General features: G+C 38.5%; 4 protein-coding genes across 4 annotated transcripts; 1 reads left to right on the top strand and 3 right to left on the bottom strand.

Annotated features, from left to right (window-relative positions):
* Positions 1-238: 238 nt before the first annotated feature.
* On the bottom strand, positions 239-8,161 carry ccnc (cyclin C). The gene is made up of 12 exons (XM_053337515.1): positions 8,026-8,161; positions 7,608-7,714; positions 6,824-6,908; positions 6,366-6,435; positions 6,198-6,249; positions 6,027-6,082; positions 4,528-4,563; positions 4,348-4,439; positions 4,146-4,213; positions 3,975-4,054; positions 2,889-3,007; positions 239-2,107 (listed from the first exon to the last, which is right to left on the bottom strand). Exons 1-12 carry the CDS (start codon positions 8,055-8,057, stop codon positions 2,053-2,055), a joined length of 852 nt encoding a protein of 283 aa, XP_053193490.1. The 5' UTR covers positions 8,058-8,161; the 3' UTR covers positions 239-2,052.
* Positions 8,162-8,755: 594 nt separating this feature from the next.
* ngs (notochord granular surface) lies at positions 8,756-12,187 on the top strand. Its single transcript, XM_053337514.1, has 9 exons — positions 8,756-8,952; positions 9,214-9,379; positions 9,565-9,714; positions 9,863-9,982; positions 10,093-10,188; positions 10,605-10,739; positions 11,599-11,709; positions 11,817-11,927; positions 12,059-12,187. Exons 1-9 carry the CDS (start codon positions 8,756-8,758, stop codon positions 12,185-12,187), a joined length of 1,215 nt encoding a protein of 404 aa, XP_053193489.1.
* A 1,200-nt stretch (positions 12,188-13,387) lies between these two features.
* On the bottom strand, positions 13,388-19,413 carry pgm3 (phosphoglucomutase 3). The gene is made up of 13 exons (XM_053337500.1): positions 19,409-19,413; positions 17,667-17,875; positions 17,272-17,456; positions 16,970-17,037; positions 16,727-16,860; positions 16,380-16,575; positions 15,746-15,903; positions 15,581-15,664; positions 15,405-15,503; positions 15,108-15,227; positions 14,857-14,979; positions 14,176-14,349; positions 13,388-14,042 (listed from the first exon to the last, which is right to left on the bottom strand). The coding sequence occupies exons 2-13, from the start codon at positions 17,871-17,873 to the stop codon at positions 13,953-13,955; spliced, it is 1,638 nt and encodes a 545-aa protein (XP_053193475.1). The 5' UTR covers positions 17,874-17,875; positions 19,409-19,413; the 3' UTR covers positions 13,388-13,952.
* Positions 19,414-21,852: 2,439 nt separating this feature from the next.
* Positions 21,853-24,259, bottom strand: LOC128377550 (zinc-binding protein A33-like). The gene is made up of 6 exons (XM_053337507.1): positions 23,615-24,259; positions 23,428-23,523; positions 23,120-23,350; positions 22,992-23,014; positions 22,652-22,770; positions 21,853-22,477 (listed from the first exon to the last, which is right to left on the bottom strand). Exons 1-6 carry the CDS (start codon positions 24,017-24,019, stop codon positions 21,936-21,938), a joined length of 1,416 nt encoding a protein of 471 aa, XP_053193482.1. The 5' UTR covers positions 24,020-24,259; the 3' UTR covers positions 21,853-21,935.
* Positions 24,260-26,872: the final 2,613 nt, after the last annotated feature.

The raw sequence follows: 26,872 nt of genomic DNA, 5'->3' as shown, positions 1-26,872 counted from the left end.
GCCTGTATCTCCAAGCTTCCTGTTATTAACCATATGCAGGGTTTCTATATCAAATCCTGCATAGTGTAAACTGTTACATGTCCTACCACTAGGTGTCCCACCACTGCCACGCCATATAGTCGTTGACATTGAAGTTAGGTAAACGATCTGTACAAGACTTTTGTAACAGGCTGGAAGTGAATCACATACACTATGAACACAACAGTTTGAATAACAGCAGTGAGCCACTTTGTTTTTCCACACCATACATTTTATTACCATAATTGATAAAATGATAGACAAAGACTTTCAAGTAATATTTGATAAAACAATGTTGGGTGATGTTTTAATCAGAACTAGAGGGAATAGTTTAGTGTGAAGCCCTTTTCACTGTACGCCAGCTCAAGTGAACAGTCGTGTAACAGATGGAGCCTGCTGAAGGGGAGGAAAATGCCTGAGGGCAGAGTCAAACAAGGATGCTTCAAACATGCCTCATTGGCTTTCACTTAGTATGAAAAAGTGGCCTTTAACAAGATATTTATGTACCTATTCAGCTGCTTTTTCCAACAGTGACAGAACTTGAGTGTACAGTAGATGAAGCCACTGAGGAAAACATAAAGATGCATCCAAGTACTGCGACAAAAATCCACCCTAAGATACATGTTACACTTTCACCTGAATGGGACAATGTGCTCACATGAAGGATTTTCTCTGTAACCAGCAGCTATTATTTTATAAGGCTTTGAAGCACCTTGTTTTTAGTACAGCCACACACACACACCTCCCACTATTTTATATCACAAAAATATAGATATTTACAGGTATATGGACACATATATTGCCACAATTCACTGATTAAAGAGATGGCAGGATAGAAATAAGTATGTACAACCAAAACAGACTCATTTAGAATGACTGTGATTTGCCTTTACTCAAAAAAAAAAAAAAAAAATCATTGACAAACTAAAAGTTTTTAAAATAGATTTACAAGATACATATTCTACAACTAAGCAGAATAAATGAAAAAGAAAGTACAATAAAATGAAGCGTAAGCTTTGCAGCAGGCAAACAAAATCATGACAATGAATCAGACTGGGGCACTTTCATTCAAGCACAGAGTTCAAAGTGGAAGCCGCTCATGATTTCCGGTGAGTTTTCCTCAATGAAGCAAAAACATGACATAAAATAAATGAATAGAAGCAAAAAGGCTATTTACAAAATGAAAGAGCGAATGGGAGGGAGGAGGTGGAATTGTCATGATTCAAAACAGTAAAATCTGGAATTCAAAGAGCTACTATAAACCTTAAAAGAAGAGCCTCTCTTGGGATTTTTTCCCTGGCACGGTTCATGATCAACCAGCACAGAGCGCAGAGGGCAGGTATATCCAATCACATCACAGTTGCACAGGGTGATATCCAATCAAAACCATTCTTTAAACGGCACAGTATCAAATCATTTTTATGTACAGACACGAGTAGGGAAGACTACCATGGTCCCTGAGGAATGAAAACCCGCCCAGACTGGCCTCTCAATATGTTGTACGTATACACACACACACACACACACACACACACAGTATTTGTGATCAAGTTTTCTCGATTCCCGTGGAGCTCCATGTGAAGTGATTTGCTCTGCTCCTCTGGGCTGTTCAAGGACGTCAGGATCATTACAATCAAATGTTTTTACTGAATCATCACATCTGTAAACCCCCTCCCACAATTCTCCCATCAAGTTTACCCCCTCACACTCACTTACCCTCTACCCCACCCCCTTCTGTTCCTCAGTTTAAGTTCATTTCAAGTCTGGAGCAGAGTAGAGTGGCCTCATTGAGACAACATAACTGCCTGCTGTCACTGATCGGCTGTTAACTGCAGGTGTTTCTGCGGCTGTTTCCTAAATCCATAAACCCAGAATGATCAGAGAAGGGTAAAGTGAAGACATGACTCTCAGAGTTGGGTGGGGGGGTTGTCAGTTGAAGATGGCATCACAGAGGTTGTGCTGTGCAACGTTTTGAAGGTGATCAACCTCTCTCTGCATCGACATTATGGAATCCGGGGAGATACAGGCGCCACGCTAAGACTGGCTGTATGAGTTGCTTTGGTTACCGTTGGAGCTCTGGTCACTCTCACTGTAGACAGGACAGCGAAACAGATAGAGGAAAAGTTTATACTCAGTTCATTGAAATCAGTGTCATGTTTCCTAAAATAAGCAACGTAGAGCTGGAGGTGCCCTTACAGAAGTATTACATCAATTTAGCATTGCATCATAACATTTTTTGACTCAGTTTAAAAAAACAATTTCAAAGAAAATTGATGAAGTAGAACCAAACATAACCTTTTCTTATTTATCCTTCTTGTCAAAACTTGGTGCCTGTATTACCCACAATGCAGTTTCACTTTATGCTAACCCACAAACAATTTTTTTTTCAAGCTTGTAGTCTTCAGCTTTAGATGTGGCTTAAATTTACATCACTCTAGCAATTTATGCAGCATTATTTTTTTTTTTCACATATGTATGTATTATTCCCTAAAACCTGTTAACTTTGATGTGTAAAATTAGCACACTTCCCCACTAAATCAGCCACTTTTTTTCTTCTCCTCTTGAAAAACTTAAAAAGAGCTAAAAGAGCATTACTGTATGTGCAGTACACCACACTTAGTCTTTTTTCTTTATCATAAGGTTAATTTAGCTGTTGAGAAGTGTAAATGTTTCACATCCATCATGTTTGGGAAAACCCACTCTGGTGGTTGACATACCTAACTGCAAGTAGGTTTAAGTTTGATTCAGTTTGACACCAGATAAATTCAACTATTTTCTATATTTTACCTGAAAAACACACAATCTATCAAATGAAACATATGTACTCTATGTGATGACCGGCGTAACATACAGATCTAAGTCAGCTTTACCTGTTTGGAGGTGGTTTGGGTTTAGGCATCTTGTTTAGCACAGCAGCGATCTCCTTCCTGTCATCAAAATTTTTCCACTGGTCATAGAGCTTCAGGATGACTCGGATAATCTCCAGGATCTTAATAGAAAACACAAAGTTCATTTATCTTTACGTTCAAAAGTGTAAAGCAACTTTTTTTTTTTTTTTTTTTACACAAGCTAAGTTTAAAGTGACTCAGTTGCTTTTAGAACTGCTGTAAAAACACAAAATTGTACTCTCTTCTACATAATAGTGAACATGTATTGCCTATACTTAAATACCGGCAACAGCGTTAAAGCGATTCGGCTCTCTTCTCTTGCTTTGTGTGTGACAAAAGACAAAGGCAGAGCAGCAAGTACACCATCGCCTCCATGCCCTCCATTGTTTATGTGTTTGTGTCGCATATAAAATGAAGTCACGGCAGTTTCGTGGAGCCGTGCTATGACGACCCCGCCCACGTTGAGCAGGTACTATATAGTAATGGAAAAGGTCGTTCCTGGTACCAAACCGAGTCGAGCCGAGTAGTGCTAGAACTGTATAGTGGAAACGCGCCATTAGAGAACCATAAGAATGATCATTATTTAATACTTTTGTCATATGAAGCATATTTTTAAGTCTTTATAATATCATTCGGATTGTATAGTAACATCAAAATAAGTTATGCATGTGCACTGCTTAACAGTGAGCATACATGCCCATCGAGGACCTTCAGTTGGACTACAGATGCTGGAAAATCTTCAATTGTTCAAACTGTATATTTTCAGAGGCTCACTACTTTAATTAATGGTCACAGTGAATTGGCTTGTGTAGTTAGGACATAATGTTCTTCGATTCAATGATTGCACAACTTTTCTCATGTTAAAATATTCATACGTGCCCATTATGTATTATAAATGACCAGTCTGTGCATGTGTGACACTGTGAGCTACATCTCTAAAGTCAGCTGTAGCAAAACCTCGAATACAAAGTGCAGTTACAAAACAAGAAAAAAAAGCCAATAACGACAGTGGCTTACATACTAAAGAAGGTACAGTGAAGCTAAATGTGCAACAGTGACCGATCTTACTTTGTCCATGTCAACGGAGAGCTCTGCAAACCACTGTCTGGCATCTTTCTGCTGCACCACACAGGCCACATGCAGACAGGCTGTGGGAGGAAAAGCAGAAGAACTGATCATGTTACATCTAATAAATCTAATTTGAAGCTGCAATGAGTGATACATGGGAACAAATCTTACCTAGAGCAATCATGAAGGGAGGGTAGAGCAGACACAGATCTGTCCTGTATGTGTCATTCACTATTCGCCTGGTAAAGATGGATGACAGCAGAGACACTGAGTACAACTACAAATATAGCTAAATTACTGCTAATTATTTTACCAGATAATTTCTGCTCACAAAAGAGACGCATGAATAAAAGTACACAGACGAAAAACGTACCAGGCCAGGGGTAGTAGCATGTCCTCCTGTCCCATATCCTGCACGTACTGCAACAGAGGTCTGTAGGGGTGATACACGATCAGGCAGCAGTCCTGAAACACAAACCACATCAAACATCAAGTCATTTTAGATACACAGCTGACAGTATGGTAATAGACAAAGAAAGCTCTCTCCACTCACCATCAACTCCAAAAGGTAGAACTCACACTCCAATATCTGCAAAGACACAAATTAAGATTGTCCAACATGTCAAACAATTTAAACAGAACCCATTTCTACAAGATTTGAAAGGAAACACAGATGGCCACTTCCTATTGGGATCTAATTGTATTGAGCACCCTCACATAAAAATATGCTTTAGTTAGTTGGAAAAAGATGCGTCTTTTGCACCCTCATGTAGTTTACTTTGTTTTGCTCTTTTCCTAGATGCCTATTGAATCAAATAACACAATCATGAGGCCCTCATCGTTCCCAGTGCCATCGCCCCTGTTACTACTGTATGTCCCCAGAGAACGCACATGAAATATTATGTCGAGGAGTCACAGCTCCCCGCCAACTCATTCTCTGCTGTATGAACCGCTCCCTCCTTCCATCACTCCAAAGTGGCTCACTATAAATAATAGTCAACACAGCTTTCTGGACAGCGTGTCAGCCCTGATGATGTCCTGGCCTCTATGTGCAGATGGTAGATAAATAAAATGCTGGCGGTACACGCCACTTTACACCACAGTGAGAGATGCTGTCCAGCAGCATAGAGCCATGGCTGAAACCGTTTTCCACAGCAACAGAGATTTTATCGAAGGTGTGTGAACAATAGTTGTGGAATCTGTCGTATTGGTAGACACCGACATGGTGATATTGTGATACAGTGTAAGGGGATCTCAGGCATGCTGTAATGTGGCACCACAGTGCATAAATAACTGCAGAGGAAGCAGGAAAACAGTCATGTGTTTAGTGTGTAGCATATATCATCCATTGACATATGTGGTTTATTTTAATGGCTTAAGGAGTGAATTATGTCTGCTTTTGTGCTTGAGTTTAGAGCGGCTACAATTAGATTTACATTTGATTGAACTAATTGATCACAAACTATTTTGATCATTGATTAAATGCTTTGAGTTATATTTGAATAAAAAAGATGCAACAATTCTCTGCTACCAGCTTCTTAAATATGAATAATTTCAGGTTTTTTTAGTCATCTGTGATAGAAAACTGATTATCTTTGGGTTGTGGACTGTTGGTCGGGACAAAACAAGACATTTTTGGTTGCATCTTTGACTTTGGGAAATGGTGAGTGACATTTTTCACCATTTTATGACTGATCGATTCATTAAGAAAATAATCAACAGATTAATCATCAATGAAAATAATCATTAGTTGCAGCTGCAGTCTCTTTAATTTCAAGCTGAAACATGCTCTCTTTTTCAGCCATATGTCCTCCTCTCAAGTCTGACTCTTACTTAAACACGAGTTGGTGTCATCAGGCACACTCCTCAAATACACAACTGAACACTCTAATTAGGTCATTATATTGTTATGACTGAGAGTGGGGTAATGACTTTGCTTGTCTTCAGTATGTTGTTGCATTTACTCTTTCACAAATGTTATTTTGCACTTTGTTTGGGTCACTCTGGATGACAGCATTTGAATACCAACAATTTAACCCACATTTTACTTACATGATTCATTCTATAAGGAAACTCCTTTGGGAAGGCATAGGAAAATCTTGTTTTCACTGTTTGAGAAAAAAAACACATTTTGATATAACAATATTATATAACATTTGGGAGATGTGAAAATAAGGTTACACTGGTGCTATCTTCATCACATTACTGAATGCAGTCACTTACACACAGATGTTGCTGCAGAGATCAGTCTGGTATTGGACACAACTCCAAATTCCTGAAAGCGACACGTTTGAGCTCAGATCACATAAATACAACAGATGCTAAATACAGATGCTGAAAATGTGCTAGTGTAAAATGTTTGTCTTAATGACAGCAAGGAAACTTCCATACCTCAACTTTTGAAGCCAGGAACACACAGGTAGGAGCCATGAGCACAGGGTCTATACTTTTCAGGGAATACCTGTTACAGAAAGAGATTAAGCTTTTGTCCAATTTCCTATTGGATTCTATGACTAAGATTTATGTGCAGTTAATATAAAGCACAATGAAGATTAAATACCTCAAAATTAATCATGTGAATTTGGACAAGATAATATTGCATCTAAAGTAGAGGTGGATGATATGGTATTTGGGAAACAATTCATAGTAATGTACAATTTTTGTCTGAACCCATTCAGACAAAAATGTTACATATATAGCAGATCACCTAAATGTAGTGTAGCTGCAATCGCAGAAATGGACAAAACTGACGCTGCAGTATAACTATCTGATGAAATCTAGTCTGAAAAACACTTATAGTTTACATTTTAATGTTACATTGAAATATTAACACTGTACTGTTTCTTTACCTGGCATAGAAGCGTTTGAAGTAGACAGTTGCCGTAGCAATAACCTGCTGCCGCAGCTTCAAGTGTTCACCCAAAGCCTGAATGACTGAACAAAAAAGACAAGAAAATAATTTAACGTAACATCAACTAACTTGTTTTAATAATTTCTGTTAGATAAGACAGAATGTTAAAAAGATAAAAGTACAGGAAATTTGACACTCCTGCTACACTTAATAACACACTTAATCAATTATCAATTGTAATAGTCCACATTAAAGTCTGACCAATATATCAGTCTGCCAATATAGGCATATCATAGATCAGAATCAGTATCTGTATATGTTGTCTGATATGAGGCAAAGTTTTCTATATAGTTGATCCTTTTTCTTAATTCCACTTAAACATGTATGTAAATATAATCTTTTTTTGGGTGTGTTATTTTATTTATAGTTATTACATTCCTGGTGAAGTTCAGTATCAGCACACTGTTGTAATTTTGTAATTTTATACAAAGCTTATTGTTAAACTGTAAAATATCATGGCCTCCATATCTTTGTCACAAGTGTTACAAGTGTAACCATGTTTGAGGGATCATAACAAAAAAGTGTGTGTTTAAATATTTTGTATAAACAAGATTAACAGGTAATATATCAATATCAGATTTTTTTACTCCCTGATATCAGTTTCATCCAGTACGGGTCGGGCCCTGGCACACATCACAGCACTGTTTTGTTGAATATGAAGGAGGTAACAGGTGTTGTAACTAATGAGAGCAGACTATTTACATTCACACAAATGTAAATACCATTGGCAAAGAAGATTTGCAGCTTCCAGTACTCCTCCTCTGTGAGAAACTTTAGGTCCTTCTGACGCTCTTTCATCAGGTCCTGTTTGTCCAGCACCCACTGCAGACTTTGACAGATAAAGTAATGATAATTATTATTTTGGTTGGTTACACTGAAATCATCCAAGCTAGCGGGTAGCACACCAGTATATTGAGACCTCTCGTTTGTGTACGACATCTATTTTGCTGTCGTGCATCTTGACAGATAAATTAAAGACTAGCCTACTTGTTGTATTAAACATTGTTTCTATTTTTAAAGTATTTCTATTTGTCTGATCGTAGCCAGAGTTGATGGCAGAGGCTAACGCTAGGCCTCACAACAAAGATGGTCGTCTGCAAAATAAAGACGTAACACGTCATATTTTTAATTAAAACTTACTAATGAGAGCTTTGCCAGAAGTTTCCCGCCATATCGCAGCAGTTGAGGTAGATAAGTACACTTAAAATCTAAATTACTTGGCTACAACGAAGTGGTGGATATCACAGAGAAAGTAGTAGTGCTAAGCGGACACTGGAGTAACATAAAAAGCCTTCCGGAATACGATAGCAAGCGCAATGGTTCCGGATTTTTGTTTCCGCCGGTCAAACTCACGCAAAAAGAAATATTAAATGTCTGTTTTGTATTGAATTTCAATTGATAACATTTTTGCTTTTTGTCTTATTACAGAAAATGTTCAGAAACCCATCAAAAACACCAATGTCTAGCATATATTGATGGAATTATACTGGAGATAAATGATTCCCCATTTTACTGGGGACCCCAGGAACCCTATCAAGGACCCCTAAGGGAACCACTGGCTTAGGCTTTTGTAGGCTTTGTAAATGTGCAGCCTAATTGTACAAAATGACCCCCCCCCCCATATTACATTTAACTTAACACACATCTCATCATCATCAATCATCTTTGCAGTAAGTTCTTGACGCAAGCTTAATAGATGTTTGCAGGGACTGTCACTCTGGGCACTTTGATGTTGGGAAGGTTCAACATTCCTCTGTAGTGTTGAGGGGAGGGCTGAGCATATAAAGACCCTCACCGGCTGCTGGCAGAAAGTGTGAATGACTCGTTTCCAGCCTTCAGTTAAAGTTGCGGCACATACAGAAACTTCAACATGAGCCGCAGTCCAGAGAGGATGTCTTCATACCGCCGTCATTTCGACGGCACCCTGGATCTTGCTCCTGCCTACCAGATTCGGGTGTCCAGTCCGTCTCCCAGTCGCAGGGAGACCCGTCATCGGTCGGTCAGCTTCACCCGAAGTGGCAGACCGATGGGGCGCAGGGCCACCTCCAACAAGTCTCGGATAACCAGGTAGGTCACCTACAGACCTATCATTACAGCTTTGCAGGGTGTGCTGGTATGAATATAAAATGTATGCAACAATTAGGTTAATTAGCCTACTTAATTGAAAATCACTAAATTTGTGACCAGGTTCTGGTACACTGTTCAGAAAACAGTGAAAATGTAGGTAGTTTTTGTATTGTTTATTGAGGTATACATTCTACTTGAAATAGAGATTATAAAATGATAATGATTTATCAACTGAATATCCATCTCTGGTCCTGTCTACAGCAGTGTGAGTATGGGAACATTGTGCTTCGATATGTCCATGGGGCTCGGGCCAAAGCTGGACTTGGATGCAGCGGCAGCAGATAACCAAGCTTTTATGAAGACTCGAACCAGTGAGAGGCAGGAGATGGTAGTCCTCAATGACAGACTGACAGCATATATAGAAAAGGCAAGAAAATCCAAGCACACATACATTTGCTGTCATCCATCACTTCTTAAATGCCACACTTATCATCGTTTTCATTGAAATTTGACTCCTTTTGTAGCTTTTTCCACCCTGATCTCTTTACATATTTAGCCCATAATGACATAAACTTGTAATCATCAGATGGACCTATATTTTTCCTACTGTAGGTCCGTACACTCGAGTCAAAAAACAAGCTGCTGGAGGCTGAGATTGAGGACCTGAAGAGTCAACATGTCAGGTCATCGGGCCTCAGGCAACTATATGAATCTCAGCTGAAGGAACTCTGCAGGAACGCTGAACAAATGAGAGTCCAGAGGGTGAGAAGTGGCTGTGTATCATGACCACAAAACATTTAGATCATGGCATGTTGTTCTGATTAGTTGAGAAGTCAGTCTATGTGGTTCATGTTGCATGTCACCTTATTATCTACTTAATTCTTACCTTTTAACAACTGGGTCTATACAGGATGTGTCTTTGGCCACCAAGGAGGGTATGTTGGGCCAGATGGGCACACTGAAGGCCAAATATGATGAGGCTGTTGAGGCGAGGAAGAAGACAGAGCAAGAGGTTGAGGCTCTCCGTCCAGTAAGGCTCACTCCCTTCTTTCAATTAAAATGTAATCCAACGTTGTAATTTAGAAGAAGGCTTATTTTTTATTTCACATAACCCAAACCGTATGTGGTTCTCTGTTGCAGGATGTGGATAAAGCAACCTCAGCACGGATTGTGCTGGAGAGGCAGCTGGAAAACCTGGATGTTGAGCTTGCCTTCCTTCAGAGAGTTCACAAGGAGGTAACATGTGTCTGTCCAGCTGTCTGACAGACACACTGTGTATTTGAATCAGTGGCTGGCATACCTTTCATTTTGTCATTAATGGTTTAATGAGATGGTAATTATCGCTATGGCAGGTTTTACTTAAACCAAGACATTTTTGATGGATAGAGTAAGTAAGACTGAAAACATGCTAATTATCAGCATAGTGTGAAGGACACATAAGAAGCTCATGTGACTAACCTGCAGTGCAGATTGGTGAAGTGAACCTTCCTTAACAACATAAAGTAATGTGTCCATGACTTAACCCCATAACATACTGTGCCCATGTGGCTTTAAAATCATCTTTTATACCTCAGAGTTATATTATTGAAGTTGAATAAAACATCATCTATGTGTCCCTCTCTCTCTCTCTGTGGTTTGTGATCCACTGAAAGGAAATTGAGGAGCTGATGAAGCAACTCTATTCAGCAAACTCAAAGGTGGAGCTGAGCTTTGGTCTTCCAGACCTCTCCTCTGTCCTCCAGCAGATTCAGTCTCAGTACGACAGCATCGCCGCCAAAAACCTACAGGTATGGTGCAACCACAAAGCCACATCATGTTCACTTAAAATCTTCTTCGCACAACTGTCTTGAACCACTGGTGCATTGATGATTCTTTAACCATCTCCTCCTCTCTGAAATGGGATGACAGCTCGATCAGCATTACCAAAAAAGCCCACCCCACCAAACACTCTTTGTCCTGTGGCAGCTCAAAAAGTTTGAGATGTCCAAAGAGGGGATGCTGCAGTTCTACAGACCTGCAATAGAAATTGTTCTCCCCTTTTTTATATTTGTGTGGTATGGCAACTCCACAGCTCAGCAGAGAAAGCAGTCACACAGAATTATTTGTTCTACCTCACAAATCATCAAAACTCACCCCCATCTCTGGCATCTACTAGAAAGGTCTAAAAATACTACAGGACTCCTGCACCCTGCCAACCCACTCTTAATAACCTTCTGCTCAGGGCCATAAAATCTAAGAAATCTCATTTCCTCAACAGCACATACTGCAGAACCATTCAATTACTAAATGGCTCCTCAATTCTGCGTCAGCACTTTACGAAAGCAAAGACCTACTGTATTTTAAAGCACCTGACATTTTAATTCCTATATTGCATTAGACTTTCATCTTGATCTATTCATATCTTACATCCACACATGTATGCCATGTTTTATGGGATGAGGTTATGTGCTTTTTATTATGATGTTCCCTAACAGTTATGTTATGATTGTTTGTTGTTCTGTCATTAGCAAACTGAGGCAAATTCCTAGTGCCTCACCTGTATAGCAATAAAGTATTGAATCTAGAGTCTTTACAAACCCCATGCAAAAAAGAGTATGTAAGGCTACTCAAATGAGTTAACATAGTTTATTAAACCATTTTCTTCAGGAAATGGACGCTTGGTACAAGACAAAGTTTGAGGACTGGAGCACTGCCTCCGCCAAACATGCCCAAACTGTTCGCAGCATGAGAGAGGAGATCGCAGGCTATAAAAAAGACGTGAGTATTATATTTTCTTCTCATTCATGTTTAGTCATACCTCTTCTTAACCTTAAAATGAGTGTGTGTGTGTGTGTGTGTGTGTGTGTGTGTGTGTACGTGTATAGATCCTCAACAAGGAAAGTGAATTGGATGCACTAAAGACCAGGAATGAGTATTTGGAGGACCAGGTCCGTGACACAGTGGAGAAATACAAGAAGAAGGAGGAGGACCTGCAGGTAAGTAAACTGACTTGATGTCACATTACACTGAAGCAATACACAGTAAGTTGCATATCACATTTTCTTAATGAATATAAAGACAGATTTTTGGACATTTCCCCATCATAAAACTAATTCTCTTACTACAGGAGCATATAGAGGCGATTAAGCTGGACCTGAGGCTGACCAAGGAGAAGATCGCTCTGCTGCTGCGGGAATACCAGGACCTACTGAATGTTAAGATGGCTCTGGAGATTGAGATCACCACATACAGGTGACTACAGCACAGCCTCAGGTTTTCATGCCCTAATGCCATCCCCAGAATTTGACCTGATTGTTTCACATTTAGTAGAAAATATAAGCCGAAACACTACAAACAGGACATTTTTAGTTTTGAATGCCACACTCACACTCTTAAACTTCACTCACTTCTCTTTATTTGGCAGGAAACTGATTGAGGGAGAAGACAGCAGACTGAGCACCATGGTCCATCACCTGTCCAGTATCAGTCTGAAAGCTGCTTCAGCTTCAGTCTCTGATGGCCCTGCTCCTGCAGCAGTGGCCTCATCAGACACCCAGGCAGATGGTAACTTGGCAACTAAGACATGTGAGAGGAAGACTCTGCTCATCAGGTAGAGAATGTATATTACAACTCATTTGTAACACTCTTTAGTTGAATCTAAGTAGATACATACATACATACATCGGGGCGGCTGTGGCTCAGGAGGTAGAGCGGTCATCCTCCAATTGGAAGATTGGCGGTTCAATTCCCGGCTCCTACTGTCCACATGTCGATGTGTCCTTGGGCAAGACATTTAACCCCAAATTGCTCCCGTTACTGCGCCAACGGTGAATGAATGGTTAACTTCCTCCTGATGAGCAGGTTGGTACCCTGTGTGGTAGCCCCTGCCATCAGTGTAAGAATGAGTGGTTGTAAAGACTTGAAAGGCGCTATATAAGTATAGTCCATTTAATCTATCTTAATCTTATTTCCCAATCTGTTACCCCCTCTTCCCAGAACAGTTAAGACACATGAGGACACATATGAGAGCAACACACAGGAGTGCACCATCACCATTTCTGGAGCTGCTGATGATACAGAAGAATAGACCTGCCTTAGTGACCCCTGAGTGACCCCTGTTGACGACCTATTGGACAAGTTTCATGGCATATTCTTTACACTTTTTCAGTCCTTTGAAAATCCTAAAATTCAACATTGATTTTCAGAAAAACACATTGCGCAATAGTAAGAGGAATTCCATATTCTACACAATTACATATACACATTTTAAGATATTTTGCATCTTTTGCTGAGACTTTACACTAAGACGCACTTTGTCCTGTTACTCTGCTCTGCCTGCTCCTAACTTTTTGTCTGCCTCTCTTCGCCTCTCTGCTCTTTTAATCCTCCTGTGTGGCAGGAACGTGTCTTTCAAAGTAACAAAATAAACAGCAAACAAACACGGTTGTGGTTTTCATTTCAATCAAAAGATGTTTCTCTTGTTCCATTATTTATTTAAAATGAAAGCAGCACCACCCTTCCACTTAACATTTGAGGAAAGTAAACAAGTAAACTTTTGATTTCATCATTTCAAATAGAATATTCCTTACTTTAACGGTTGTAGGAAGTCACAGTATGATAAAATTTTGATTGAAACCCACATTAAAATCTCCCAGAAATGGAGTGTCTTCATTTGTTTGTGATATATACAGTATAGTAACTTATTTATGTTAGAAGTTAACCATTATTTTCAGGCACATGACAGCCTGTTTGAGATGCAATAACAACCCATTCATTATTTTCCCCATTGTCCCCCATATCTTAACATAGAAATACAGAAAAAATAGAAATTGAGATTGAGGTACCAAGTGAATTTAACAGTACAAAATAAGTTGGCACCTAACCAAACAAACAAACAAAAAAACAAACAAACAGACAAAAAAACATGCAATTTTGATAAATTCCGACTGTAGAAAATGATCAACTGGAGTAGCATTAAAAAAGCATAGATTGATGGATCAACATTGTGACCATTAGTGTTTCTAGTGCAGCGGCTTCGGTTCATCTCCCACTCCCCCAGCCAGGCGATACACTGCAAGGCTGACTTCATGTGCGAGGGTGTCAGTACTCTCCTAAAACAAAAACACAATATGAGAGCAACCACACGTCTATTCAGAGGTATTCTTCTGTCTCACCAGCATGTGTAAGAGATGAAAGGACAAGCACCTAAAAATGTCCAAAAGACAGAAGAAGAGGAATTCTCACCTGAGTTTCAGCCTCGGCATAAACTCTGACTACATCCTCTGTGCCAGAGGGTCTAACGAAGGAGCGGGCCAGTTTGTATTTCTTCACTAAGCTGTCAATGGTCTCCTGCAGTCCTGCTGGGCTCACGGTCCGTCTCTCTGCATCTGTTGTGTCTATCACCCTGCGGTCCGCCACCTGCAGAACAAAGTCATGTACAACTATAGATATGTATAATTGTATATTTGAACTTAGAAGATGAGCACGAGTAAGTTCAATTCAATAACACATATCACACAAAATCAAAAACTACTACTACTACTCTACTCATACAATTCTGCAAAGTGAAACTGCCTTAGATCTAAAAAAAAAAAAAAAAAAAAAAAAAAGGTTACAGCACTTGGTACTTGTTTGGAACATTTTGAGAAGTCATTTTAAATAATATTTTAAATAAGACAAGCTGTTGGGTCAAAATCAGAGAAAAAGGCCTCAAATTTCACTTCATTTCACTCATATAGTGGATATAGTAGTATCATTTAAAAACTGCTATTTAATCAGTGCTGATCCAAGTCTAGAGAAAGCTTTTTGATTAATTTAGTGCAATAGTTTTACAAAAAATTCAAAGTTGAGACTCTTTTTCTCTCTTTGGTTGAGAAGGGCCAAGAAAAACGAAAGAGTGACAATGATCCATAAATGTGTGTGTACCTTGACTTTGAGCTGCCTGTTTGGCAGGTCAGTGTAGATGGCATCCCACTGCTGGATAGTCATACCTTTGATGGCTAATATAGCTTCAATCAGCAGCATGTCAGAAATTGCGTCACCTACAGTCTTTGATTAAAAAAAAGAACATTATATATATTTAATTCATCATAATAAAGATGCACATTCTTTACATGATTTTGCCTCTTTTCATACCTTTGTTCAGTGTGTGTGTGTGTGTGTGTGTGTGTGTTTACCTGGTTGATGACATTGATCGTGTTCTGCAGCAGGAGAGCTGCTCTCTTCCTCTGGTCGTCGATGTTGGGATTTTTAGCCAGCTGCTGGATCTTCTCTTCAGCCGCCTTGCTGAACAACACCTGACCACAACACAAACACACCATCACATGCTGAATAGTAAGAACCATTCATTTAATAATGACAGCAGACATAGTGTACCACAGCACAGACACAGGAAGAAAGAGCTATTACTTTGGTGTTTGACTGGTTATGATAGGTGCTTGAAATAATTTGTACAAGTGTGTCTGTTTACTCACAGTCCCGTGGCCATTTGCCTCAAAGTAGACTCCTATGTCAAACTCCTGCGCTGCGTGATGGAGGTGCTTCACTCCAGTCTTAGTGCACCTCACTATTACCTAAGTTACACAAAAGTATGTTAGCACTAACTTCTTTAAATAAATGTAAAGATAAAAGTTTTTGTGTGTTTGCTCACTTTCATAGTGTCCTCCAAATAATGTGTCGAGCTTCCGTTAGCATAAGCAGTTTGCACCACAGCGATCTTCAAGTCGAGGCCAGCCTGTATGAACACAAACACAATTTAGTGTTTGTGTCTATGTACCTACTTATTGTTTATATGTTGGTATGTGAGAGTGCACACCTGTGTGAGTGTCTCTTTAAGGAAAGTGCTGATGAGTGTCGCAATCTTGTCTCCATCTAGCAAGTGAAACTGTCCTTCAGGGTCAGTGTAGTAAAACACTATTCGGTCAGCGTCGCCATCAAATGAGCAGCATCGCTCGCCTGCGTTTGTATCAATGCCTTCACAGAGATGGATGTAGGAGGAGGACGGAGAAAGATACATTATGGAATTGGTAAACTAAAAACACCATCTCTCTTTTTAATTTTTCTTGGACATACTGTATACATTTATAGGAAAAATGTTTTTAAAAAATGTGCAATTACAGGGACACAAAAGTTATAACTGAGCTTTCAACTATCACCACTGATGATGATGGATTTCTAAAAGGTTAATGTCATCAGCAAAATGCCAAATAAAAGTCATTACTTTGGTGATAAACTGATGTGGTCAGGACCTGCATGTATTATTTTACATAAAAAAAACAAAACAAGCAATTAATAATATATACTGTGTTGTTGTTAGTGTTTTTATGAGTCCATACTCAGGCAGTAGATACAGGATGTTAAAAGGATGATAAAAATAACTTACTTTAACACATTCTGCACCTGCTTATCAAAAACGTAATCTACAAATGTCTTAAAAAGCATGTTCACACCTGTTGGAGGTTTCTGCTGCACTTTCACAAAGTCAGCACCGCATTCGTGATTTAGCTTCCCTTTGCTGCCGTCGTTGAAGAGGGAAATTTGCAGCTCCCTCTTCACTTGTCCCTCCATCTCACGCACCTTCAGAGCCCCTATGCCGTTAGCACCGTCCACACAGAGGTGCTTCTGGTCATCTGTACGGTTGGACGTCTACCAGAGAGCAAAAAAATAGATGGGAGGAGAGAAGAAGTGAATAAATTAAAAAAAAATAAAAAAAAATAAAAACTACTAGCATGCCCACACAAACATATAGTGCTTGATTGAAGACACAAGAACACAGTGACACTCCATCATTTCTTACACTCTTGGTGAGCTGAATGAAAGCTTGGCAGAGTTTGTTGTAGTATCCGTCCACTGTTGCCTCTCCATATTTGCCCTGAGTGTTCTGACAGCAAACCATGTAGTGGAGCTGTGGGGTGGTTAGCAATCCATAGTCTGATCAAATAAAAGGACAGATATTGAGTGAGAAGAGAGCAACTGAGAAATTAATAAAACTAGATGAGCAAACAAAATCGGAGGATAAACTCAGTTTAATAAACCTGACCTTTGCTGCGACCGGCAAGAGCAGACACTCCATCCAGTACTGCTTGTGAAAGGCTGGCACTGCTGCTCCTGTTGTTAGAAAGCACACATTGTAGTTAATCACAAGGACACTAACATGATGGCTAAGCTTTATTGTGCCAAAAGAGGAAAAGCAAATCTGAGACATTTACAGTACTTTCAATCAGCCAATAATACAACATTGTTAAAAAGTCTATGTGGTGTTTCTTTTTGTTTTACCCGTTACCTGAGTGCCATCTGTATGTGTCAATTAAATTAAAAATAAAGTAGTAAACATCATATTACCTGGTGTCTTTGCCTATAAACACATTCGCTTCCTGGCTCATGTTTATGGCCTCCTTCTCTATAACATCCTTCAGAGCAGTAAGCAAATCTTCCTGCTCTGCGTTGGCCAGCTGGGTGGCGTAGCCCTCCCATGCCGGTGTCACCATCTCCCCCATCGGGTCAACAAGCTTCACCCCATTGTCCTCCTACACAAGTCCAAAAATAAAGAGAGAGAGTGGCAGGAAAAGGTGATAGTTTAAACTGGTGAGATCAAATAAAATTAAGATTGGAAAGCTAGAGGTGAATCCTGCCTATTTTAAATACAAGGCCAAATGATTTTAAGTGGAAAGGTTATTAATGAATGCCGAAATCTATAGAACATGGTAAGACACAAGGAGAAGTTAGTCCTCTCACACCTCTGGGTTGTGAGATGCAGTGACCATGACTCCAATGGTGGCCTTTGTTTTTTTGGAGCGGAGTGTAGCCAGCAGTCCCATCCTGAACATGATGTGGTCCAGATGTTTGGCGTTGGTCCTGAAACCAGCGGTTCCATACTGCAAAACCAACCCTGCAGGCTTAGGATGCAGGCTGGACTGTTTTGATACTTCCTGAAACTGAGCCATCGCTGAAAGACATCATAAAAACAAAAGTCAGTGTCGAAAGAAGAATTCACATTCTTTATTTGAGTAAAATCAGAAATACTACAATGTAGCAATGTTAAGCTCAAAGCACAATATCGACCTTTAAACACATATAGATGTATCAGCAAAAATATATGTAATTGTTACATCACACTCCTATTAGAGAGGTGTGGTTTTGGATGTGAGTCATTGCATATGACAAGAATCTGTACACAGTTTTTTCTGATCAACTTGTTTTTACTGTTTTGATTAAGATGGTATTTTGTACCAACAAGCATATTTTCACTGCAATTAACTGAGAAAATGTTTTCAGGTTTTATTTAAATGTCTTAAAACTACATCTTGACAGCTGAGCATGTTACTGTCAGACATCGTTCACCCTACGCTCAATATAAAAGGAAGTTAATGCATCTGTCAGATTCATACTGTTGACGTGTTTCCACATAACATGGCAGTCCTTTGATTTTCAGCCTGACATCCCTAAATGTGTCCACTGTAGCGAGGAAAACACACCCTGACAGCTGAGCCTGTTAATGTCAGACACTGATCCCCCTGTGCTCAATATGAAATTGTGAATTTATTTAGCCATTGACAATATTGTTGCTTTTGAATGCTTTATGTTGCGAATTAATTCGATTTTTCCATAACCAAATTTTAAAATATAAAAATCCATACTCCTAAGCAAAAAGCCAATCTTTTCAGAGCTGACTGTCCATATCAAACAATACATTTCATCAATATCCGAATGTACAAATAAAAAAGCTATTAAATCGTGTAACCACTGTAAGCTTTACAAGATGTTTAGGCCTACCTATATATTTTTTGTTTTTATGACAACATTTAGTCCCTCCGGCTTGTTTGTATGTGTATATCTTATAAACAAAACAATGAATTAATCATACAAGACATCAGCGGACAATACAAACATAGTTCTTGCAGTCCAAGTCAAGTTTAAAGTGACATATATGTGTATACAGTACTTGAGTAAATGTACTTAGTTACATTCAACGATTCATTGAAACAAGCCTACTGAAATGAAGTTTTGTGTTGGTATATTGATTTATATGATATTTTATGACTGACAGAAAGCTTTGTAATGCTCTGGGATAAGTATTTTTTCTGAATGGCCACTAAAATAAACTCAATGCAAAGACAGACTTTGTATTTCTACCACAGAAAACACTTTGACATCTTCTATATTAAGAATAAATCAATTAAACATATGAATATTTCTTTACTTAGGCTACAAACAGCCACTGAAAGCAACATTTAGACTAACATTTTCCAGAAAATGCCAAAGAGCAATAAGAGGGCAAAGTTTGCTGATGATTACAGCTGCAACGTGTCGTCCAATAAAGCTAAGAGCTCAATAAACTATCACTGACACTCACTTTAACTGTCTTAAATCGTATTAACACAAGTCAAAAACTGGTGCTTTCAGAGTCACATGTTACAGAAAATACAAACAAACCAACGTTATCATTTTTATCGTATAAAGTTGTTTTTAATTCACTTACTGTCTGTCTGGGTTAGTAATGTAGAGTAACGTAATCAATGAAAAGCTTCCTGTTACTCCGGTTCTTGTCCTGCCCGTGATATTTTTTTCTAGGACGGCGGAGTTATGACCCGCCCTCCTCTGCCTCTGATTGCCGTACCCAGGTATTCTTATCCGAATTCTAACCAATCACACGTCTCATGCCTGAATCTAACCAACCAAACCAACGAAGGCAGCGAGCACTAGCCAATCAGAGATAGAGTACGGCAACTCGTGGCTTCACCGCCCTAGGAAAACAAAACTTAACGTCCGGGTCCGCCTCTCTTTCTTCTTCATTTATTGTTTATGGCGGCTGGCAAACAGCTTTTAGGCACATTACCGCCGCCTTCTGGATCAGATATAGATCAGTTACTTTCTTTTATACAGTCTATGATCAGTTACTATACTATTACATTAGTATAACCTACCTATTAAGTCCTGTGTTTTCTAAAAATCTAACAGCTCTGTATCCTTCATCACCATTTCTCTAATATTGTCATGTGATTCCTTTTGAAATGTAATTTTAAGTCTCTTATAGGATAAAAATACATGCTCTAATGTTCACACATCTAGCATGCTTATTATTCTTGATGTTTAATGTAATGATCAGACCAGTTTGACTAAACCTCGTCCTTGATTTAATGTCCTCCACCTTAATTTTTCTAATGCTTTCTCTCCTTTCTCCTACTCTCTTTTTAATGCTGTAGTAGTATCAACCCTCATTTCCTCTATCCCGATCCAATCAAAACTTTGATTGGTTTGACTTGCTCATCCAGTTTAGAATGAGTAGAGTAACTAACAGTTCCACTATGGCTAGGCAAGTAGAGTAGCAGTTAACATTTTGGACACACCTTCACATTGAATTGAATGAGAAAGGGTCCTATTATTTCATTATTAAACTCCGGAGGAAAACAGCAGTTTACACACACTTGTGCCCAAAGTCTTTTTTTATTATGACAACATTTTAAACTCATCGGGTGTTCATCAGCATGCTAAAGGTCAAGGCATACACAACAAATTAGTTACATTGTGCCAAAGTCATCTCAAATAATTTCTGGCAGCAATAAAACACCTGATTGAGATCAGCTTATCATTAATTACTGAGGAAAAGCAAAAAACAGTTACCACAACAATATAGAATGTCCCAGAAATTAATTAATATTTTAATATGAATAGGCAATTTTTTTCAAAATATATACAATGTCCGAAAGAAGCAACAAAGCAAAACAAGACTGTATCAATTCTTTACAATATATTCAAAACATTTGACCAAATAGATAAATATTTTTCCAAGACTTTGAAAACTTCCTTTTGTATACTTGGCGACTTTTTTAATTTCTCTAATTAGGCTGGGTGGTTAATTATGTATTTTTCTGTGGTATGACACACTCATAACATATATTTATTATTGCTTTACAGGCACTTTGAATCTCAACCCTTGTGACATCATCAGACTTATTTTCTCAAATTTTTCTTTAATGGTTTTTAAAAGCTGAAAAATAATTATTGTGACAAGTAAAGGCAAGGCAAGGCAGTTTTATTCATATAGCGCATTTCATACACAATGGCAACTCAATGTGCTTTACATAAAACAGAAAAACGTGTAATTTGAGAAACATTAAAACATACAATTAACCCCCCCCCCACCCCCCACACTAATAATAAAAACAAAGTACAGAAAAATAGAAAGACAGAAATAAAATACTAGAATAGAGCATTAAATATGATTGCAGCATAAAAATAATGATTTGCTTTAAAATCAATAAAAGGACATGCAGTGCAAATGAAAGATTAAAATGTAAAGTGCTTTAAAAGAGCTCAATCTTAAGCACAGGAGAAGAGAAGTGTTTTTAACCTGGATTTAAAAATGTTCACAGTTGGGGCTGATTTCAGTTCTGCTGGTAGTTTGTTCCAGTTGTGTGCAGCATAACAGCTAAAAGCTGCTTCACCATGTTTAGTTTGAACTCTGGGCTCAACTATCTGACCTGAGTCAGTAGATCTCAGAGCTCTACTGGGTTTATATTCTATATTATATTCTGAATGAGCTGCAGCTGTTTAATGCTTTTTTGTGGGAGTCCAGTCAGAAGACCGTTACAGTAGTCGAGTCTACTTGAGATGAAAGCATGAATCAACTTCTCCTGGTCTGTTTGAGACATAAAACCCTTCACTCTGGATATGTTCTAAAGCTGATAGAAGGCTGTTTTGGTGATTGATTTGATGTGACTGCTGAAGGTCAGATCTGAGTCTATCAGCACGCCAGTAAACTGAAGTTCTATGGTAAAATCAGTTTGGATAACCCTTTAGGAAAGTCAAAAACCAAAATATAAAACTCATACACCAAGGTTAACAGAATGGTTAAAGAATGCTAAAAAATAGGATGATAAAAATTGTTGTAATTAATGTGACACAATACCTGCATGTGCTAAGTTAGGCAATATCATAATCAAGGTCTCGTATCTTGTATCAAGGCCTCATCTTGTTGTTTGAACTAATGCAATAATGCAGCATGTTTATCTGGGTTGACTCGCTGTCACAGACAATTCAACCGGAAGGATTTTTGTATTCCCACGGAAATATGGAAAAACAGGCTTCGTGAAAGTATATTTGATAGTGCGTACGAGTGTTTTTCTATCCAGGTCAAAAAATGAAAGTATACCTTGGTCATAATCTAGCTGCACTCTCACCTTCTCAGGAAATGAATCTTTAAGTACAACTTTCGTATAATCCTCTGGAGTAAGCTCATATAAAAAGTCAGGAGGGGCACACGAACACATATAGATGCCCCAGATCTTTTCAGACTCTCGAGGCTTGGTTTTTGCAGCCACACCAACACACCAATAACGACCCATTCCCACATCACAACTGTTATCCACCTTTACATCCCAGCTGTGTTTCCCAGAGCTAAAGCACTTAGACCCATGAACACCATAAAAGCATAGCCTTTCAGGGTTTTGAGGGAGCGACTGAGACTTGTCTCCTACTGTTGAACGGGTCATGTTTTCTGATATAGTCAATGATGGGTTGCCAGAGTTGGGGTCCAGAGTTACAGGAGCTTCAGAGTGGAAAAAATAGAAACAAAAGTTTATTGAGATGATTATTAAAGTAAAGGTTTTATGAAAGGTTTGGTTTTGCTTTGGTAAGAGAATTCATTATTTACCTATATACATTCTACTACAGATTCAAATATTAAAATTTGGCATTGTAAAAACAACAATACATTACTTACTGTACTGTATTGCGTTTTTCATCCTCCACCAGACTGCGTACAGCAGGTTCCCCAGGTGTACGGCCTCATCGATCAGGGCTCCTGGTGGAGTCTCTGGTTCTGGCAGTTTGCACTGGGACCTGAAAGAATAAGAGATTGGATTGTTTTGTGTTGTGAGCTGATATTTCATTCCCATCATAACCAGTGAGACTCTCAGTGTTCAACTAGATCAACAAGATCTACTAAAAATGTTGAGTACTTGAGACAAAATGCTTGTAGGCACTCCAACATAAAGAGGAGGACAAAAATGCATAATGTTTCTTTGAGTTGTCTAACTTGAAGCCAAAATGAAGCCACTTACCGCATCATAGAGGATTTGACATTCTATGAAATAAAGAGAAAATACAATAACAAATCAATGGATCTAATTTTGCTACATGTTGAATATTTAGATCTAGATACTGATTGACACAAGTGATCACTGATTACCAGCATGAATGAGAAGTCTTCAGCTTTCATTTCTCCCTCCATGGTTTTGATTTTGTCTGAGAGTGAGGAGATCTCTGCAGTCAGATTCACAATCCTGATCTTCATTGCTTCACTCTTGAGTGTCGCCTCTTTCCTCACAGCATCAATCCTTGCAGTCTCTTCTGCCCGCAGAAACTGGTACAGCTTTTGAAACTCCTCTTTTATCCCCTTCTCAGTCTGTTGGGCCTGGAGCTGAGGAGAGACACTTTGTGACTAAAGTAGACTACATGATGCTGGCCATCGATTAAACTATCATGTTAGTGACTTACCGTGATGTGGCTGGCCATTTTATCACACTTGACTTTTTCTGCTTCAAATGACCCCCGTTTGGTTTTTAAATGCATCAGCTTAACTTTCAGTTTGGTCTATAACAAGAATAAGAACAATAGTTTCTAAAATTATAAAAACTACAAAATCTCAAACATCTCAGTTGCTATATTAAACTAGATTGCTTACCCTGTAGTCTTCTACTGCTTCATTGATGGGGGCACAGTTATGTTGCTTATGTTTTTTTGCATCCCTACAGATCAAACAGATGAGTTCTTGATCATCCTGACAGAAGAGTTTGAGTTTCTCACCATGCAGACTGCAGAGCTCTTTAGATCCTGTCAAACTTGTATGACTCCTCTCTTGTCTCAAGGTGTCAGAAAGATTTCTCAGTGCCAGATTACGTGGAGGCTGAGCCATTGGAAATATTTCCTTACAGACTGGGCATGTCTTGCATCTACTCTGTCTCCACCACTCCTGAAGACAGTACTTACAAAAGCTGTGACCGCACAACAAGAGTACAGGATCCTTAAATATGTCACAGCATACAGGACAGGTGCAGTCTATTACAGGTGATGATGCATTGGCAGCCATTCTGTTGTTGTCTTCTGTGGTTCTTTTCCTGTTTGTATGAACTCTCAAAAAGCCAATTTACTTTCACTTTCACAGAATCAGCACTCCAACAGTGCTCCCTTTCAGAAATGTAGTTGCTGTTGTATCAATACACACCCTTAAACTATCAGTATACATATACACTCCTGGATTATCTTCACTATTTTCTTCTGTTTTCAGTACATTAACATGAGAAACTTTCAGTGCTGACTTGTCGTCACTTCTTCCTGCTTTCTGTGTAAAAAGGGAGGAGTTATTTCTTTTTTCTTTTTTTTTTATCTCTGTAGGTCCTCCTCCATGTTCACATGGCCACAGTTTGAAGAAAGACATTCTGCTTATCAGATTTTTTTCTTGTTTTTTCTCAGTACTTTTGCTCTGGTGCTTTGGCACGGTGAGTAAAAACATTAGAATAATGGAACAGTAGTATTAACCCCTAACCAAGAAACAAAGTGTGCCTCATTGGCAAATATAGGGAGCTTGTAGCTATCATCAGAGTTAGTCATACACTTTAAGTTCATTTAATAATTTAAGTTAAAAATTAGAATAATTTTGTTTGGTTAAAATTTATATTTATTTTGCTTATTAACGTGAATATAAGTTAGAATATACACAAAACATATATTAAAAGAGCTGTGTAATATTTTAATAGCGGAACAAAAGTTATTTGTGTTGTTGTGGGTGGGACTGTTTTGGTTGGTTGCGCACTTAGTAGGACCACAGGTGAAAAAAGTTCGGTTTTGGCTGAGAGGATGGTCACTGAAGGGTTGCTTGCTGTGTTGAAGTGTTCATTTTCTTACCCCTTTAGTTCACGCGGCCAATGAGGTATGCAAGTTTATTTGTATTTGTATATTTGTAATTATTTGAGTTCACGTGATAACTGCATGTTACCTTAAGCTTCAATGCTAATTCATTAGTTAAGTAGCTTTGTCTTTTAGTTAAAAGAATTATGTAAGATTTATTTTGTTTGTGACTTATCTATTTAATAGTAAATGATTATTCTCTGTGAGAATTCATGTCTGTAAATTTATAATTTTGTATTTTGTATTCATTCTCACGGCATGTTGACGGTAGTAGATATGGATGCAATAAATGCCCGTATCTACAAGAACGCCTTGTGTTCGTGTTTTAACCTATGGTTTTAACTGGAGGGAGTAATAGAGCTTTCACCTGTAGACTTAACAGATGTCATTACTTTAAGGGAGGATTAACCTGATGCTGAAAGGGGCAGACACAATTCAGGGTAGGGGGTCAGTTTTACTGTGGACACCACACTTAAATGGAAATGTTTAATCCAATGATAAATACACACAGGTTTTAAAGAAATTATACTTACTAATGTAATTGTTGTAAATTCAAAATGTGGCAACATCCCTAAATATGTCCAACAGAGCAACAAACATGTGGTGAGACAATCAGACAGGTTGTAATTATGTTGGGGGTTATGTTTTAAAATGAGGGAGCAAACTTGGAATGATACATATTTGGTGGGGGGACTTTAGGGTCTGTGAGTCCTCCCCCAGAGAAACACATTTCAACACCACCTCAACACTTGGATGAAATTAAGAAACAACCACCAGCACTATGAAAACCGAGAATTTGTCAAGAACACTACATGATTGGGTGGATCAGAACAGTAAATGATTATTATTTTCATATTTGAAATTCTATCTATAAAAACATTATGCGGCCTTAATGTGAGGACAAGTGACAAGCATTGTCAAGTGATACATAAGCAGTCAAAAAATTCATATCACTGCATCCAAATATAATCTCCTCAGTGTGTTCTGTTGTTTTATATTGGATCTGAATGTTCAGGTAGAATAAACTGAATCTCATCAGTGGTTAGCTAAATATGCTTTGTATTTAAATGGACTTGTATTTATGTACTCTTCTTATTATATATATTAAATAAATGTATGCTGGATGCACCATGAATACACCAGTGATACTATCACTGCGGGACTCCTCCCCCAGAGGTGCTTCACTACTACTCTCTCCTGTGGGAAACCCTGCTGTTTGTTTTCTCATGACAATGTAAAGTCTTATCTATAGAGATATGTGCAATATTTCATATAATGTTAACAATTATCTCAGGATTTCTGTATGATCTAAATATTGAAATTAAGGTTAGGCCACTGTGTTTAACAATTTATGTCACTGTTCAGGTTTAATCATCAAGTGCAGCTGAGAAGATTCAGTAAACCAGCTGTACCTGCACAGCTGGTCTCAGACACTGCTCAAATATTATTGGCCTCTTTTACACTCTCACCCATTAAGACCCTTAAACACACCATCTTAGTCACCCCATTTACAACCCCTCAAAAATACACTTGTAATGGTAAAAAATCTTAGTTCTATAGTTTGTAATAAAAAATATGAAATTTAATCTGAACGCTCTCTCTCTCTCTCTCTATCTATCTATCTATCTATCTATCTATCTATCTATATATATATATATACTCTATATCCTTCTCAGACACACTCGGACCAGTCTTCCACCAACTCTGCTTTACAAACACCAGTCAGAGTAAACTAAATTTTAACGCAATGTAAAGAAATCTGGGACACTGAAAAGAAGAAACTAAAGCCAAAATAGATCACAATGTCATCTGGCCCGATAAGAGATTATGTATTGGCAGAATATCACTCTGCTGAAGGAGTGGTCCATGATGTCTGAGTGTTTTTTTTCTTTATTAGTAATATCTGTTGTGGTCAGTTGCTGAAAATGATAAAGACCACTGACATAGACTGCTTACACAGAATCGGCTGATAGGAGGGCTGTATGGTAATAAGTTTATTTTAAAAAGACAAAACATGGGGTGGCGCATTTGTTCC

The sequence above is a fragment of the Scomber japonicus genome, chromosome 17 (assembly GCF_027409825.1).
Source record: "Scomber japonicus isolate fScoJap1 chromosome 17, fScoJap1.pri, whole genome shotgun sequence".
In the NCBI taxonomy this organism is placed as follows: domain Eukaryota; kingdom Metazoa; phylum Chordata; class Actinopteri; order Scombriformes; family Scombridae; genus Scomber; species Scomber japonicus.
The sequence above is the reverse complement of the archived record's forward strand: the minus strand, read 5'-3'. Positions and strand labels throughout refer to the sequence as shown.

What these genes read in the sequence shown, in the direction of transcription:
- ngs (XM_053337514.1), top strand. Translation starts at nt 8,756, where the DNA reads ATGAGCCGCAGTCCAGAGAGGATGTCTTCATACCGCCGTCATTTCGAC. An exon ending in AACAAGTCTCGGATAACCAG is followed by an intron (nt 8,953 to 9,213) that starts GTAGGTCACCTA and finishes TCCTGTCTACAG; the next exon opens with CAGTGTGAGTATGGGAACAT. An exon ending in TTCAGAGAGTTCACAAGGAG is followed by an intron (nt 10,189 to 10,604) that starts GTAACATGTGTC and finishes ATCCACTGAAAG; the next exon opens with GAAATTGAGGAGCTGATGAA.
- LOC128377550 (XM_053337507.1), bottom strand. Translation starts at nt 24,019, where the DNA reads ATGGCTGCCAATGCATCATCACCTGTAATAGACTGCACCTGTCCTGTA. An exon ending in AAATGGCCAGCCACATCACG is followed by an intron (nt 23,351 to 23,427) that starts GTAAGTCACTAA and finishes GTCTCTCCTCAG; the next exon opens with CTCCAGGCCCAACAGACTGA. An exon ending in GAAAAACGCAATACAGTACA is followed by an intron (nt 22,478 to 22,651) that starts GTAAGTAATGTA and finishes TCCACTCTGAAG; the next exon opens with CTCCTGTAACTCTGGACCCC.
- ccnc (XM_053337515.1), bottom strand. Translation starts at nt 8,057, where the DNA reads ATGGCGGGAAACTTCTGGCAAAGCTCTCATTA. An exon ending in TCTCCGTTGACATGGACAAA is followed by an intron (nt 3,008 to 3,974) that starts GTAAGATCGGTC and finishes TTTTCTATTAAG; the next exon opens with ATCCTGGAGATTATCCGAGT. An exon ending in CCCAAACCACCTCCAAACAG is followed by an intron (nt 2,108 to 2,888) that starts GTAAAGCTGACT and finishes TCCTGTCTACAG; the next exon opens with TGAGAGTGACCAGAGCTCCA.
- pgm3 (XM_053337500.1), bottom strand. Translation starts at nt 17,873, where the DNA reads ATGGCTCAGTTTCAGGAAGTATCAAAACAGTCCAGCCTGCATCCTAAG. An exon ending in TCTTGCCGGTCGCAGCAAAG is followed by an intron (nt 16,861 to 16,969) that starts GTCAGGTTTATT and finishes TTATTTGATCAG; the next exon opens with ACTATGGATTGCTAACCACC. An exon ending in GCAGCAGAAACCTCCAACAG is followed by an intron (nt 15,904 to 16,379) that starts GTGTGAACATGC and finishes ATCTCTGTGAAG; the next exon opens with GCATTGATACAAACGCAGGC.